General features: G+C 46.5%; 1 protein-coding gene across 3 annotated transcripts in view; it reads left to right on the forward strand.

Moving 5' to 3' along the window:
* Nucleotides 1–18,099, forward strand: part of DNAJC3 (DnaJ heat shock protein family (Hsp40) member C3) — a 315,586-nt gene that overhangs the window by 273,507 nt on the left and 23,980 nt on the right. For all 3 annotated transcript variants that reach the window (XM_063953028.1, XM_063953030.1, XM_063953027.1), the window contains one exon: nt 6,399–6,531. In XM_063953028.1, the coding sequence (XP_063809098.1) occupies nt 6,399–6,531 (133 nt within the window). The remainder of the gene's footprint in view (nt 1–6,398; nt 6,532–18,099) is intronic.

Consider the following 18,099-nt stretch of genomic DNA (forward strand, 5'->3'; position numbering starts at 1 on the left):
GCCTACCAGATATAGACCTGATGGCGTCTCGACACAATCACAAAGTTCCGGTTTTCGGATCAAGAACCAAGGATCCTCAAGCAGCGTTCTTGGACGCACTTGCAGTTCCATGGAACTTCCGGCTGCCCTATGTGTTCCTTCCAGTGTCACTCCTGCCCAGGGTACTGCGGAAGTTCAAACAAGAAGGAGGAATACTACTTCTAGTCTCTCCAGCGTGGCCCAGACTGCATTGGTTCTCAGACCTGCAGGGTCTCTCGATAGAGCGTCCTCTTCTACCTCCTCAACGCCCAGACCTCCTGTTCAGGGCCCTTGTGTCTACCTGGACCTGGCCAGTCTGACTTTGACTGTGTGGCTCTTGAAGCATCACTCCTGAGGGCCAAAGGATTCTCTGAGGCGGTTATCCAAACTATGCTGAAGGCCTGAAAACCGGTATTTGCACAGATATATCACTGGGTCTGGAATTCTTACTTCACCTGGTGTGCTGCTAAGAATTACGATGCATACAAATTCATACCTTCCAGAATTCTGGCTTTTCTGCAACAAGGCCTGGACTTCGGCTTTCGTCTGGCCTCCCTCAAGGTTCATATATCTGCCTTATCGGTGTGGTTCCAGAGAAAAATTGCATCTATTCCTGACGTTCATACTTTCACTCAGGGTGTTTTACGGATTCAGTATCCCTATGTCCCTCCTGTGGCTCCATGGGATCTGTCTGTTGTCCTGAATGCCCTGCAAGAGTCTCCATTTGAACCTTTTGAGTCAGTGGACCTTAAATGGCTCACGGTAAGGTCCTGTTCCTACTGGCTACTGCCTCTGCTAGGCGGGTGTCTGACCTAAGCGCTTTTTCCTGTCGTCCACCCTTCCTGATATTTCACCATGACCGAGCAGTTCTTAGAACTCACCATGGTTATTTACCTAAGGTGGTGTCATCTTTTCACCTAAACCAAGAGATTGTGGTTCCGACCTTTATCTCTTCTGGTTTGTCCATCAAAAAGCGGTCTTTGGATGTGATACGGGCTCTCTGTATATACATGGAGAGGACTGCCTCTATCTGGAGGTCAGATTACCTTTTTGTACGGTTTGGTTTTCACAAACTTGGCTGGCCTGCGAATAAGCATTCCCTGGCTAGATGAATTAGAATGGTGGATGCACAAGTTTAAGCAGAGGCTGGACTCCCAGTTCCTGCTACTATTATTGCCCATTTTACTTGGTCTGTTGGACCTTCTCGAGTGGCCCGCCATGGCACGTCCGCTGAACAATTGTGCAAGGCGGCTACATGGTCCTCGGTGAACACGTTCATTAGGTTCTATGCCTTTGATACTTCCGCCTCCCAGGATGCTTCCTTTGGATGCCGGGTTTTCATACCCGCTAAGGCGCGTCCCCTCCCCTCCCTTGAGGAACTGCTTTAGGACATCACCCGATGTTTACCTGTGGAAACCAATGTACCCTGCTGCAGAAATGGAGATTTATTGTAGACTTACCATTTGTTAAATCTCTTTCTGCGAAGTACATTGGGTTCCACAGGGTGCCCACCCTGATGCACCAGGCTACTATGGGTTTGTATGGCATTAGCCGCTGGTCCCTTCTCCTGTCTTGAGAATGTGGTTCTATGTGACTAACATATGCCTTCTCTTTTTTGCCTGCTCCTACATTGGACTGGTTAACAAAACTGAGCTCACAGTGCCTGGAGGCGGGGTTATAGAGGAGGCCCCACAATGCTTCCTGGGACAGCCTAAAGCTTTAGCCTGTTGGTGCCTCTCTGGATCAAGATCCACTCTACACCTGATGTTTCCCTGTGGAACCCAATGTACTTCGCAGAAAGAGATTTAGCAGTGGTAAGTCTACCGTAAATCTCCTTTTTAGCTGTTAAAAGGAATGGTTACTAATATAGACTGTAAATAGAACTTATTTTGATGCCGCCTAATATACATGTGTGTCCACATAGCCCTATCCTCAAATCACATCAAATAGCCCAGTCAGACGAGCCACACTTTTCGATATAGCATCTACAGATGTAGCCATGCTTATCTTACTGTAATGCAGCATTTTGCATCATTAGGAATTAATGGAGCGATTGTTGGGTGCGAATAGTCTCAGCCTGGCATGCCATGCAGCAAGTTGTGTTGCAGCATGCTTCATAGCAGCAAAGATGAGCATGGCTACATCTGTAAGTGTCCTGCCGGTCTCTCTCACAAAATATGCGTCTTATTTGCATTACTAATGCAACAAAAGTACAAAGCACGGGCACACTGAATATCATGTAGTTTCTGTGTGCTACTCTCTATCGCTAATCTGCAGAAAGGCATAAGACAAGTATCCCGCATTGTTATATTTAGAGCGGTATCCTATTAGGTGCGGGGAGTTAACACACGGTAATAACGGGCTTTTTAGCCTGATACTGCTATCAGGCTATCCAATTACAGCCCATTTTTACCGTGTGGTAACTCACCTGTTATCGGCCGATAAAACATGGGATCCGAGATAACAACGCAGATCGGGCTGCTTATTGGGGTTTCTGCTTCGAGTGCCTGAGGCCGATAAGTGCCGGCTTATGGTGCTAATACTATAGCCCCGGGAAATCCTTTAGTTGCGGTAACTTACCGCAGCTAATAGGAAATTGCCCTAGGTCTGCCACTGTATACTAATTCCTTTGGGACAGAAGTAGTAAGTGAGTGTGCCTAGTACACTGTACGTGACTTTGTATGGCTACAATGCAAGTAAGACTCACAGAAAGCATCTAAGTGGTGCCAAGCATCTCATGCCATATGGCACAAAATCTCCTAGGTGAATGAGGGCACATCTCTGCTATTACAAATTATATTACTCTCATGCGTACCTTCTTGAAAATGAATAATTTTATAATTTCTTCCTTTTAACATATTTTGCAAATAAGCAGATAAAATCCTTGAAGTCATATATATTTAACATAGAAAGTTTGAATGTGACCGCTAATAAGAATTACTTGGCCCATCTAGTCTGCCCTAAACACATGTTCAAGCACACACTTGCATACTGCGTACAGGCTTCCAGTTAGGCAACTCTGGCATACTGTACATTAAAACTAATCTAGACGGTGGCATCGCTAGTAATAACGCTGCTAATATTGATTCAAACACATTGGGGGGGTATTCAATTGTTTGAAAAGTCAGTTGGGTGTCTGTTTTTTCCTATTTAATAGGAATTGTATATACCCCATTGACTACTATACAGTTCTGAGCATTATGTGGTAACGGTTACTGTGACTAGCTACCTAACACAAGCCCTTGTCATAAGCATGTACTATGAAAGAAAAGTGTTGGACTTGATCCCTGTTCTGCATGAGTGCACTATGAAAGGGAAGTGCTGCTTCTGTGTACCGCCGGGGACCTGATCCTTGTGCTGTGTGAGTGTTCTATGAAAGGGAAGTGCTGCTTCTGTGTACCGCCAGGGACCTGATCCTTGTGCTGTGTGAGTGCTCTATGAAAGGGAAGTGCTGCTTCTGTGTACCGCCAAGGACCCTGATTCTTGATGTTGTGCTGTGTGAGTGCTCTATGAAAGGAAGGTGCTGCTTCGGTGTACTGCCAGGGACCTGATTCTTGATGTTGTGGTGTGTGAGTGCTCTATGAAAGGAAGGTGCTGCTTCGGTGTACTGCCAGGGACCTGATTCTTGATGTTGTGCTGTGTGAGTGCTCTATGAAAGGAAGGTGCTGCTTCGGTGTACTGCCAGGGACCTGATTCTTGATGTTGTGCTGTGTGAGTGCTCTATGAAAGGAAGGTGCTGCTTCGGTGTACTGCCAGGGACCTGATTCTTGATGTTGTGCTGTGTGAGTGCTCTATGAAAGGGAAGTGCTGTTTCTGTGTACCGCTGGGAACCTGATCCTTGATGTTGTACGAAAAGGTTAAATCACACAGCCTGCTGGATATGCTAATTTGAAAGATGTCGTATTGACATTTGAATTTTAAGCTCATTGATTCTCGTTAGGAAAATTGTGACTGGCTTACTCATGGGGATTTGTGTGCATAATGTCAAATCGTATTTGAGCATAATGGTTCTCTATTTGGCTTTCATCCTTTTTTTAAACATTTTTTGTATGCAAACCATGCGTAATATTTTATATGGTGTATTTGCAAAACAAGGATGCCATTTCTGAATGTGTGTATTGTTTATTCAGCCTGATGAGTGCACTTATTAATATTCTCAGCCAGTATAATAAGTTCCTTATAAATGATTTACAGTAGCTGTAGATAATGTGTCCTGTTCGCTGTCAGAGAGGTGTCTGTGTGGGAGACCTGGTAGAGCTCCCCTCAGTCTGTGCTCTACTTTGTGGAATAGGTTATAAATCAGGATAAAGCAGGATTTATGTCACCTTCAGATTATTTTCTCAGAAATAACCTCTCAGGTTGTAAGTTATTACCGAGGTAATCCTGAGACTAGGTACATAGGATCAGTTTAGCTGAATGTATTACTTGTGATCTCGAGTTACTGTACGCTGTTCTATGTATCTGTCTCCTACAGATTGTACAATACTTTCTTCACTTTCACTTATTTCATTTGTAGCACCACTGACTAGCACAATGGAAAGGGTCGACAGGGTTTCTACAGTAGGTTGACAGGTCAAAAGGACAACATGAGTTTTTTAATGTTTTTTTGGTGTCGTTTTCTCCAGTGACTGGGAACCCCAATTAGTGCACCGTGTCCCCACGCATGGCTCGCGGGCAAGGTGCCTCGCTGCGCTCGGCACAGGTTACTATTCCCAATCGTAGTCCACGTGTATCGTTAAGTATGAAAAAGTTCAAAAAAAGATAATAATTGTGAAAAACTCGTGTCGGCCTAGAGACCTGAAGGAATATGTTGACACATGTAAACAATGTTATATTAAAATAAAACACAAAGAAGGAAAACAAATGCTTCTTATACTAATTGCTAGATTATTTACCTCCATGTAATTTATCTATGTCATGATATTAATGTCGACCTAGGGGTAGATTTACTAAAGCTTCTAACAAAGAAAAGTAGGTGTTGCCCATACAAACCGATCAGATTTTACCTATCATTTCTGTATTGCAAACTACGTATTTCTGTGCTCAGGGCTGGATTATAGGGGGCTGAAGGGGGTGGTCGCCCCAGGGTCCCCACACTGCGGCAAATGTTGTCCTTGGCTGATTCTTACTGTATTGCAGTGGAGGGGGTAAAGCCTGTACTCGGGGAGGCCCCACAAGCCTTAATTTGGCCCTGTCTGTGCGGCATGTAGTAAAATAATTTTGATTCTGACTTTTCTACAAGTCTGACAATTTATCTTATTGCCTGATTGAATGACATCATTATCATTCTGTTTAATATCATTTATAGTTTAAAAGTTTGTCAATATCCCAGTCATCTACTTCCTAAGCAGCATTCTGCATTGCAGTCAGACTCTTATGGGTGTTTGGAAATAAAATATTTCCCAGGTGTTAAATGACTTCTAACTGCCTCCATCTCACCGATGACAATGGCCACAGACGTAATGCTCTTTTCTTCTGTTATTTGTCTAACAAAGTACAAATGAACGTGTGAATTCCAGCTGAGCGGTAACTGGACAGTATATTAGTAGGCGACGTGTTCTGACTGTCAGAGAGAGCATCTGCTTATCTACCTGGTGACAAATACACCTCTGTTTTCTTTGCAGTTTATGAAGTCACTTGTTGGTCAGGACTGAACTGTTCATATGCATTGCTTGTAGTCTCCCCGGGAAGCTGAAGTCTGACACTGATACATGTTATTGTTACTCCTGTATGTTTAATAAGACTCTGCTCGCTAGAACTTTGGATTTTTAGTGGCCTTTCTGTTATTTATTATTGGCAGGATTGTTGAAGTAATGTTTGCAGATTCATGTATTCATGTCATACTTTAGGACAGCTTTGCTCTGAGCTGTCAAGTGTCTAAGTAATATAAATTGGCTGGCACCTCCCGCCGTCTTGCCGGGAAACGGCACAAAAGACAAATGTAACACTTGCTGAGAGAGAACATCTGCTTGGAAATCATCTGATGCAAATACTTTGTCTTACTTAAGACACCTTGGACTTGTTCACTTAAAATAGAACTGAGCGACTTAGTGAAAAGATGCTGGCTACATGTCACAAGACGATACATTGTTGCCTATTGAGGGTTTTATTTATTTTTACTCAAACAATTGATTCAGTTTTGTTCCTGGGTGGAGAAGAGGCAAATAATCTGATTAGTAGACATGAAAAATGTGAGGTAGGTCGAGGCTTGGCGCTTACTGATGCGCACCCCAGCTACATCGGTTAGAGCGGCAGGGATCGCGCAGCTAGAGCCAGTGTCGCTGTAGACTGCTCAGTATTGCTCAGTGCTACAAATCTGACATCAGGAGATGTATATGCACCATATGTGGTTCAGAGTTGTTTTCTGTTCCTTGTTGCAGCTATTCGGGATTATGAAACTGCGCAGCAACACAGTGACAATGATAAGCAGATTAAAGAAGGCATAGAAAAAGCACAAAGACTCATGAAGCAGTCTCTGAAGAGGGATTACTACAAGATCCTGGGAGTAAAAAGGTAAGTGTTTAATGTCTCATTCATTATAAGGTGCGCCTGTCGCCTACTCATAGTGGCGGCAGATATTTGTGTGTCTGAACCAATCCATATTATGAATTCCTAATGCAACCATTTTCAAGATTGTCACAGGGTTCTGGAGAGGCGGTTCAGCCTGCTATGTGTAGGTGGCGGGTACATGTAACTCCAGTGCCTTGGGACATCTGTTTATGAACAACGAACAGGTGGAATTAGTTCTTTTGGTCCGATAAAAGGTACAATTTAAAAAAATAAAGCATTAGTATTCCTAGAACAAAAGTCTTGCAATGTACTGCGTACAGCAGGCTTTTTCAACCAGTGTGCCGCGACCAGTTGCAAGGTGTGCCGCGGAGCCAGAGCAGCTTCCTGCACCTTCAGAGTGAACTGTTGGCCCGGGATCATCTTAGAGGATCAGTCATGCTCTGGCCATGACCTATGCCTTGAAAATGATGTGATATCATAGGTCACAGCCGCCGCGTCTCACCACCCAGCCAGCCCACCCGCCTGCATACACATCTTTCAGTTCCCACCTGCATACACAGCTTTCCTTGTCCACCCACATTCACACCTGTCGACCGCCTGCTGCTCCGTATTCGCAGCAATCCACTATGAACAACCCCCTCCACTGAGGGACAGGGAGGAGGACAGCTGATAATATTTGTTATTTTATTTCTCCTGTGGGGAACAATAGGATTTCAATAGGATTTATGTGGGGAGAATAAGAATTTATGGATTTATGGGGGGAACATTGTTAATAATTCATGTGGGGAGCAATAGGATTTATGTGGTGAGAAATGTGATTGATTTATGTGGGGAGCAATAGTATTTATGTGGGGAGCAATGTGATTGTTTTTTCTGTGTAGGCCAATGTATGTGTGGATTATTATTTTTTTTACTGTGAGGGCCAATGTGTGTGTTTTGCTTTTTTCTGTGGGGAACTGATGGTGTGCCTTGGCAATTTTAAAATATTGGGGGTAATTCCAAGTTGATCGCAGCAGGATTTTTGATAGCAATTGAGCAAAACCATGTGCACTGCAGGGGAGGCAGATATAACATTTGCAGAGAGAGAGATTTGGGTGGGTTATTTTGTTTCTGTGCAGGGTAAATACTGGCTGCTTTATTTTTACACTGCAAATTAGATTGCAGATTGAACACACCCCACCCAAATCTAACTCTCTCTGCACATGTTATATCTGCCTCCCCTGCAGTGCACATGGTTTTGCCCAATTGCTAACAAAAATCCTGCTGCGATCAACTTGGAATTACCCCGATTATTTGGTGTGCCGCGAGTAAAAAAAGGTTGAAAATCACTGGCGTACAGTATATGTGCCTTAATGCACTATGGAAAACAAATATATTTGTACGGTGGTATCTTGTTCTCATGAATAATCTTCCATGTACACCTGAAATGTTTCTCTCATGTCCAGTTCTGTTGCCATTTCTTAACTATTTTACGGGATAATAAATACTTTCATAGAGGAATTATCTGCTAATGTGGAGCTATGTGATGTGATTTGCGGAGATCTGAACATTCACTGCCATAATTCAGATGAATACAAGTAAATGTTTATTTCTCATACATCCTAGAGGATGCTGGGTTCCACTTCAGTACCATGGGGTATAGACTGTTCCGCAGGAGCCATGGGCATTTTAAGACTTTTCAAGGGTGTGAACTGGCTCCTCCCTCTATGCCTCTCCTCCAGACCTCAGTTTAGAAAATGTGCCCAGGCAGACTGGATGCACTCCAGGGGAGCTCTACTGAGTTTCTCTGAAAGACTTTTGTTAGGTTTTCTATTTTCAGGGAGGACTGCTGGCAACAGTCTCCCTGCTTCGTGGGACTTAGGGGGCAGAAGCAGGAACCAACTTCCTGTATAGTTTCATGGCTCTACTTCTGGCTGACAGGACACCATTAGCTCCTGAAGGGTACTGAACGCTAGCTGCGGCTATGTGCTTACTCCCACAGCCCGCCGTCACCCCCCTCACAGAGCCAGAAGTCAGAAGAAAGGTGAGTGTGAGAAGAAAAAATCTTCAGTCATCGTGATGGCTAAAAGGTACCTCGCAGCGGGCGGGAACGCTGCGTGCCATGCTACCCACACACACAGGCACTGCAGGGCGCGGGGGGGGTGCCCTGGGCAGCATGAAACCTACTAAACTGGCACTAATAAAGGGCATAAGATGCTGAGGCACAGCCCTACCCCCGCGAGTATAAATATCAGTATCTAAAAATCTGAGGGGAAACGCGCCATTACAGGGGCGGGGCTTCCTCCTCAGTCAGCCAGCACACTGCTCAGCGCCATTTTCTCTCCCTCCAGGCTGCAGAGAACAACGCTGGTCCTCCACTGCTGAACAAAGTATCAGGGTGAAAAACGGGGGGGCACAGTGAATTTTGGTGCCTTATATTGTGTGATAATATCATTATAAAAGCGCTGCAGGTCTGTGAGCATTTTGTGTTCACAGACATTTTTTATTACTGGCACTGGGTTGTGAACTGGCAAATCCTATCTGTGTCCTACTGTGGGTCTATCCCCTATAAGTCCCGGAGTGTCTGTGGTGTGGTTGTGCACGTGTGTGACATGTCTGAGGCAGGGAGCGCTTCCCCTGAGGGAGCCATTTTAGGGACACAGAGTTGCAATGTGGTGGCGCTGCTGGCACACCACGAGCCTGAATGGGTGAAAGAATTACGTGATAGTGTGAATCATACCAGTAAGAGATTAGATAAGTCTGAGTCTCATGCAGAAAGCTGGAGAAAATCAGTAGAAGATGTGATTTTTCATAGTTCTGCCTTGTCATCCACGGGCGACCCCTCTGGGTCACACAAAAGACCTTTTGCTCAAATTGTACAAACTGATACCGACACGGACTCAGATCCTTGTGTCGACGATAGTGATTACAGGGGAGTAGATCCAAAATTGGCGAAAAGCATTCAATACATGATTGTTGCTATAAAGGAGGTCTTGGAAGTTACGGAAGCCCCTCCTGTACCTCAGGAGAAGGCTTATTTTTATAAGGAAAAGAAAATTAATGTGACTTTCCCCCCTTCTCACGAGCTAAATACTATATTTGAGGGAGTTTGGGCAAACCCTGAAAAGAAATTTCAGATTCCCAAAAAGATTCAGGTTGCTTATCCTTTCCCGGCAGAGGACAGGAAAAGATGGGAGTCACCCCCTGTTTTGGACAGTGCCCTGTCACGGTTAACTAAAAAGGTGATTCTCCCTGCACCTGGGACGGCTTCACTAAAAGAGCCGGCGGACCGCAAAATGGAGACTACGTTGAAATCTATGTGGCCAATGGTATGCTGCTCAGGCCCACCATTGCTTGCGCGTGGGTGAGTAGTGCTATCGAAAAATGGTCAGATAACTTGTCATTAGACATTGACACAATAGATAGAGACGAGATACTCCTAACGTTAGGTCATATAAAAGACATACATGCTAGAAGCCATGAAATATATTGGACTCTTGGTTTCAAAAGCCGCTACCATGACAGTCTCGGCTCGGAGGGCGTTGTGGATTCGCCAGTGGAATGCTGACGCAGATGCCAAAATAAATATGGAGGCTCTCCCGTACAAAGGTGAGGCCTTGTTTGGAGATGGGCTGGATGCGTTGGTGTCTGCGGCTACCGCAGGTAAGTCGACATTCTTGCCTTATGCTCCTGCACCGGCGAAAAAGACACATCACTCTCAGATACAGTCCTCTCTCCTTTCTTTGCAGGAAGAGGAAGGGGAAGAGGAAATAAATCCGCAGCGTCTCCAGGATCGCAGGAGCAGAAATCAACCTCTGCTTCTGCCAAATCTGCAGCATGACGCTGGGGCTCCCTCGCAGGAGTCCCCTCGGGTGGGAGCGCGTCTGAAACTTTTCAGTCAGATCTGGCTTTAATCTGGTCTGGACCCATGGGTCTTACAAATAGTGTCCCTGGGATACAAACTGGCGTTTCAAGATGTTCCCCCATGCCGATTTTTTTCAAATCACCCTTGCCAGCTTCTCTTCCAGACAGAGAACTAGTAACCGCTGCAATTAAAAAATTGTCAGGATCAAGTCATCGTCCTGGTACGCTTGTCACAGCAAGGAGAAGGGTTTTATTCAAGCCTCTTCGTAGTTCCGAAGCCGGACGGCTCGGTCAGACCAATTTTAAACCTGAAGAATCTAAATCTCTTCCTGAAAAGGTTCAATTTCAAGATGGAATCTCTGAGAGCAGTGATTTCCAGTCTGGAGGAAGGGGACGTCATGGTGTCGGTAGACATAAAAGATGCTTACTTGCATGTTCCCATTTATCCTCACCAAGCTTATCTGAGATTCGCAGTACAGGATTGCCATTACCAGTTCCAGACGTTGCCGTTCGGACTCTCCACGGCACCGAGGGTATTCACCAAGGTGATGGCAGAAATGATGGTCCTCCTTCGACAGCAAGGAGTCAATATAATTCCTTACCTGGATGATCTCCTGATAAAAGCGAGATCCAGGGAAAAGTTGGTGCAAAACATTGCACTCTCCGTGTCAGTACTCCAAAAACACGGTTGGATTGTAAATTTTCCAAAGTCGCAGTTGGAACCAACGACAAGATTGTTTTTTCTGGGGATGATACTAGATACAGAAGTACAGAGGGTATTTCTTCCAGTGGAAAAGGCTCTGGAAATCCAGAGGATGGTCATACAAATTTTGAAACCAACAAGACTGTCGATACATCAATGCATTCGGTTGTTGGGAAAGATGGTAGCGGCCTACGAGGCCATACAGTTTGGCAGATTCCATGCCAGAGTATTCCAGTGGGACCTGTTGGACAAATGGTCCGGATCCCACCTACACATGTACCAGATGATAATCCTGTCCTCCAAAGCCAGAATTTCGCTCCTGTGGTGGCTACACAGTTCTCACCTCCTAGAGGGACGCAGGTTCGGGATTCAGGACTGGGTCCTAGTAACCACGGATGCAAGTCTCCGAGGCTGGGGAGCAGTCATGCAGGGGAAAAGCTTCCAGGGAAAATGGTCAAGTCAGGAATCCTGTCTTCACATAAACATTCTGGAATTGAGAGCCATTCACAACGGCCTTCTACAACCGGGACATCTTCTTCAAGATCAACCCGTACAGATCCAGTCGGACAATGTAACAGCAGTCGCATATATAAACCATCAGGGCGGAATGAAAAGCAGAGCGGCAATGGCAGAGGTGACAAAGATCCTCCTCTGGGCAGAAAGAGCTCTTGCTTGTCTGTCAGCAATTTTCATTCCAGGAGTGGACAACTGGGAAGCAGACTTCCTCAGCAGACACGATTTCCATCCAGAAGTCTTTGCAGAAGTGACAAGTCTTTGGGGAGTTCTCAAGTAGACATGATGGCATCTTGTCTCAACAGAAAGCTTCAGAGATATTGTTCCAGGTCGAGAAACCCTCAAGCAATAGTAGTGGATGCTCTAGTAACCCAGTGGGTGTTTCAGTCGGTGTATGTCTTCCCTCCACTTCCACTAATACCAAAAGTTCTCAAGATTATCAGAAGAACAAGGGTTCGAGCGATCCTCATTGTCCCAGACTGGCCAAGGAGGGCTTGGTATCCAGATCTTCAGGAGTTGCTCATAGAAGATCCTCGGCCTCTTCCTCTTTGTGAGGTCCTGCTGCAGCAGTGGCCGTGCGTGTATCAAGACTTACCGCGGCTACGTTTGACGGCATGGCTGTTGAGCGCCGGATCCTAGCCCGAAAGGGTATTCCCAAAGAAGTCATCCCCACTCTTATTCAGGCCAGGAAAGGAGTAACGTCTAAACATTACCACCATATTTGGAGGAAATATGTGTTTTGGTGTGAATCCAAGAAGGCTCCTACGGAAGAGTTTCAGTTGGGACGTTTTCTCCATTTTCTACAGGCAGGTGTGGATGCGGGCCTGGGTTCAATCAAGGTCCAGATTTCAGCCTCATCAGTTTTCTTTCAGAAACAATTGGCCTCCCTTCCAGAAGTTCAGACGTTTGTGAAAGGGGTGCTGCACTTCCAACCTCCATTTGTGCCCCCGGTGGCACCATGGGACCTTAATGTGGTGTTGCAGTTCCTTCAATCGAATTGGTTTGAACCTCTACAGGAGATAGAATTGAAGTTTCTCACTTGGAAAGTGGTGATGCTTTTGGCATTGGCATCCGAAAGGCGGGTGTCTAAGTTGGGGGTCTTGTCTCACAAGAGCCCTTACCTGATCTTCCATGAAGATAGGGCAGAGTTGAGAACTCGCCAACAATTTCTTCCAAAGGTGGTTTCGTCTTTCCATATGAACCAACCTATTGTGGTGCCAGTGGCTACTGACACTTTCACTGAGTCAAAGTCTCTTGATGTGGTTAGAATTTTGAAAATTTATGTCACGAGAACAGCTCGGATAAGGAAAACAGAGGCTCTGTTTGTCCTGTATGCTCCCAACAAGATTGGGTGTCCTGCTTCTAAGCAGACTATTGCGCGCTGGATCAGAGGGACAATTCAGCACGCTCATTCCACGGCAGGTTTGCCGATACCGAAGTCGGTAAATGCCCATTCTACAAGAAAGGTGGGCTCGTCCTGGGCGGCTGCCCGGGGGGTCTCGGCATTACAACTTTGCCAAGCAGCTACTTGGTCAAAGTCAAACACTTTTGCTAAATTTTGCAAGTTTGACACCTTGGCCGATGAGGACCTCAAGTTTGGTCAGTCTGTGCTGCAGGGTCATCCGCACTCTCCCGCCCGTACTGGAGCTTTGGTATAACCCCATGGTACTGAAGTGGACCCCAGCATCCTCTAGGACGTATGAGAAAATAGGATTTTAATACCTACCGGTAAATCCTTTTCTCCTAGTCCGTAGAGGATGCTGGGCACCCGACCCAGTGCGTACTTTACCTGCAGTTGTTATTTTGTAGTTCCACTAATGTTGTGTTAAGATTATTTCAGCATGTTGCTGCAATGGTTCATGCCTGTTGGCATGTGTTATGTTGAATGCCATGTTGTTCGGCATGGTTGAGGTGTGAGCAGGTATGAATCTCACCTTTAGTTTAAAAGTAAATCCTTTCCTCGAATTGTCCGTCTCCCTGGGCACAGTTCCTATAACTGAGGTCTGGAGGAGGGGCATAGAGGGAGGAGCCAGTTCACACCCTTGAAAAGTCTTAAAGTGCCCATGGCTCCTGCGGAACCGTCTATACCCCATGGTACTGAAGTGGACCCCAGCATCCTCTACGGACTAGGAGAAAAGGATTTACCGGTAGGTATTAAAATCCTATTTTCTCTTACGTCCTAGAGGATGCTGGGTCCATTTTAGTACCATGGGGTATAGACGGGTCCACTAGGAGCCAAGAGATTAATAGTGTGGGCTGGCTCCTCCCTCTATGCCCCTCCTACCAGACTCAGTTTAGATAATGTGCCAGAAGAAGACGGTCACAGCTAGGGGAGCTCTTAGGAGTTTTCTTAGTTTATTTGTTTTAATAGAGCACTAGGTTCAGGAAGGCTGCTGGCAACAGCCTTCCTGCTTCGTGGGACTTAGGCGGGGGAGTAGGAACCAACTCTTGAAGTTAATGGTTCTCTATCTCCGCTGACAGGACACTGAGCTCCTGAGGGTGCTGATCGCAAGCCCACGAGGCGACCGCTCACTCCCGCAGCACGGCCGCCACTCCCTAATAGAGCCAGAAGATAGAAGGGTGGTGAGTACAGCGCTGGCGTCCCGGTTAGCGGGTTGCCGGCGGGAATGGCGGCACAAGGGTGGGAGCGCAGCTCTGACAGGCTGCGCTCCATGAAGGCTCAGCAACACAGTGTAGGAGCTTGGAGGGGCATCCTGGGCCAGCACGATCACCCTAAACTGGTAAAAGCAGCGAACAGGGGCTAATCCTGCTGTTAGCATATAAGACCTCCGGCCAGTATAATCAAATTGTGCGGGAAGCCGCGGGGCTTCTCCCCAGGGCGGATCCAGCACTCACCAGCTCCATTTTCTCCCTGCAGACATAGGAAGCAAGACGCTGACAAGGAGCGCTGCCCTCCACATAACTCCAGTTATCCTCTGCGGTACCAGGGTGTTATAGACAGGGGGTGAGTGTGTTGTTAGTACTAATTAACCTATTAAGGTTGGTTAGTCAGCGCCGGGCTTTTATCATAATAACTGCTCACAGGGGCACTGTGTGGCTGGCTCCTTATACTCTGTGACTCTCTGAAGGTACTCTGGGGGAAACTGTGTCTACATTTTCCTGTGTGTGTATATCCCACATTACCATGTCCAAGGACTCTGTGTCCTGCGCAGCAGAGTGTTTATCTTCTCCTGAGAACTCTATTCCATGTACTCAGGACTGCGATATGCTTTCTCAGCCTTCCAAATCCGAACCCGCATTGGTGGGTTCTTTGAAGGGAATGATATCCCAGATCTCTACAAGGATGTCACATACTGAGAAAGAGACAGTTTTTGAGGAAATCTGTGGAGGCTTTGCAGTATTTGGCTCCCACTAATTTGTCAAAAACCCCACCTGCATACCCACAAAAGCGTACACTTGCCCAGATAATGCAAGCTGACACTGATACCGACTTTGATGCAGGGGGGTGGATGCATCCCTTGCTAAAGGGGTGCAACTAATGATTGAAGCCATTAGGGATGTTTTGCACATTACTGAGAAGGTACCTGAGCAGGTGGAGGAATCTTATATTACAGAAAGTAAGAAATCCTCGCTTACCTTCCCGATTTCCAAGGAGTTAAAGTCTTTGGGTTTTCCCAGGATTTTTCAAACAGAGAAAAAAATTCCAGATCCCAAAAAGGGTTCTCATTGCTTTCCCTTTCCCTGAGGAGGATAGAAAAAAGTGGGAAAACCCACCTATATTTGACGCTTCTGTATCTAGGTTTTCAAAAAAGTGGTTTTACCTGTTCCTGGTTCAAGCGCTTTAAAAGAGCCTGCTGACCGCAAGATTGAGACTACACTTTAATCACTTTACACAGCTACTGGCATAGCTTTAAGGCCCACTATTGCTTGTGCGTGGATTTCTAAAGCCATAGTAAAGTGGTCAGGCACATTGCTAGAAGACTTGGATACTATGGATAGGTGTGACATTGATTTGTTCTCACGTCACATACAGGATTCTGCAGGGTTCATGGTGGAGGCCATGAAGGACCTTGGCATGCTGAATGCACAGGCTACTTCTATGGCGGTCTCGGCGCGCAGAGGTCTCTGGCTACGCCAATGGACTGCAGGTGCAGAATACAAGAGAAGCGTGGAGAACTTACCCTTCACAGGTCAGGCTCTGTTTGGGGACGCATTGGATGCGTAGATCTCCACGGCAACTGTGGGTAAGTCGACCTTTCTTCCCTCAGCAGCACCACCGGCTAGGAAATCTTATCCTTTGCCTACTCTGCAGTCCTTTCGGACTGCAAAATTTAAAAAAATCCAAACCCCCGCCCACCTTCTTTAGAGGAAGTCGGGGAAAGTCCAGAAAACTTGCACCATCAGGTTCCCAGGAACAGAAGCCAGGTTCTGCTTCCTCAAAATCTTCAGCATGACAGTGGACCTCCCAGCCTGAAGGTCGGGCAGGTGGGAGCGAGACGCAAAGCTTTCAGTCACGTTTGGGCGTCATCATGCCTAGACCCCTGGGTAAAGGATATTGTTGCCCAGGGATACAGACTGGAGTTTCAAGAACTCCCACCTCACAGATTCTACAAAAATCAGGCTTACCAGCTTCGATGACAGAAAGTGCCATCCTACAGGAAGTCATTCAAAAATTGGTTCAAACAGATGTCATTGGTGGTCATTCCGAGTTGTTCGCTCGTTGCCGATTTTCGCTATGCTGCGATTTGTTGCTAAATGCGCATGCGCATGGTACGCAGAGCGCATGCACGAAGTTATTTAACACAAAACTTGGTAGATTTGCTGGTGTTCCTGCGGCGCTTTTCAGTCGCACTGCTGATCGATGAATGATTGACAGGAAAGGGGCGTTTCTGGGTGGTAACTGAGCGTTTTCCGGGAGTGTGCTTAAAAAACGCAGGCGTGTCAGGGAAAAACGCGGGACTGGCTGTCTGAACGCAGGGCGTTTGTGACGTCAAACAAGGAACTAAACGGGCTGATATGATCGCAATCTAGGAGTAGGTCTGGAGCTACTCAGAAACTGCAAAGAATTATTTAGTAGCAGTTCTGCTAATCTTTCATTCGCTATTCTGCTAAGCTAAGATACACTCCCAGAGGGTGGCAGCCTAGCGTTTGCAATGCTGCTAAAAGCAGCTAGCGAGCGAACAACTCGGAATGAGGGCCATTGTTCCAGTTTCACTTCACCTACAACACAAGGGTTATTACTCAAACCTGTTTGTGGTATCGAAACCGGACGGTTCAGTAAGAACAATATTAAACCTGAAGTCATTGAACCCCTACTTGAGGGAATTCAAATTCAAGATGGAGTCTCAGAGCGGTGATCTCAGGTCTGGTGGAGGGGGAATTCCTTGTATCCCTGGATATCAAGGATGCGTACCTTAATTTTCCGATCTTGCCGCCTCACCAGTCTTATCTCAGATTTGCACTGCTGGACTGTCACTGTCAGTTCCAGGCACTGCCATTTGGCCTCTCCACAGCACCAAGGGTGTTCACCAAGGTCATGGCAGAGATGATGCTACTCCTCCGCAGACAGGGAGTGAACATAATTCCATATCTGGACGATCTGCTGATAAAACATCTACCAAGGAGAAGATATTGCAGAGTATTGCTCTCTCAACTCGACTACTCCAGGATCATGGGTGGATCCTGAACCTTCCATTTACATTTGGAGCCGACAAGGAGACTGTCCTTCCTGGGGATGATACTCGACACGGAAGTGCAGAGGGTGTTTCTACCGTTGGAGAAAGCGTTTGTGATCCAATCAATGGTCGGGGAGCTCCTGAAGCCAGCCCGGGTATCGGTTCATCAGTGCATTCACCTTTCTGGGGAAGATGGTTGCATCCTACGAGGCTCTTCAGTACGGAAGATTCCATGTGAGGTTCTTCCAACTCCTAGACAAATGGTCAGGATCACATCTTCATATGCACCAACGGATACGCCTGTCACCGAAAGCCAGAATTTCACTCCTATGGTAGCTGCAAGCTTCTCACCTACTCGAAGGCCGCAGGTTCGGGATTCAGAATGGATCATTCTAACCACGGATGCAAGTCTCAGAGGTTGGGGAGCAGTCACCCAAGGGGAAAACTTCCAAGGAAGGTGGTCCAGTCAGGAATCTCTCCTTCCAATAAACGTTCTGGAACTGAGGGCCATTTACAACAGCCTTCTACAAGCGGCACATCTTCATCAAGATCAAGCCATTCAGGTTCAGTCGGACAACGTCACAGCGGTGTCTTACATAAACGGGCGGGGTGGAACGAAGAGCAGAGCTGCGATGTCAGAGATAACCAGAATCATCCTCTGGACAGAAAAGCACGCAGTGGCGCTGTCAGCAATCTTCATTCCGAGAGTGGACAACTGGGAAGCGGACTTCCTCAGCGGACACAATCTCCATCCAGCAGAATGGGGCCTCCAGCCGGAGGTGTTCGCAGAGGTAACAAGCCGTAGCTCAAATAGACATGATGGCCTCTTGCCTCAACAAGAAGCTTCGGCGGTACTGTTCCAGGTTGAGAGACCCG

Source organism: Pseudophryne corroboree, chromosome 2 (assembly GCF_028390025.1).
Source record: "Pseudophryne corroboree isolate aPseCor3 chromosome 2, aPseCor3.hap2, whole genome shotgun sequence".
In the NCBI taxonomy this organism is placed as follows: Eukaryota; Metazoa; Chordata; class Amphibia; order Anura; family Myobatrachidae; genus Pseudophryne; species Pseudophryne corroboree.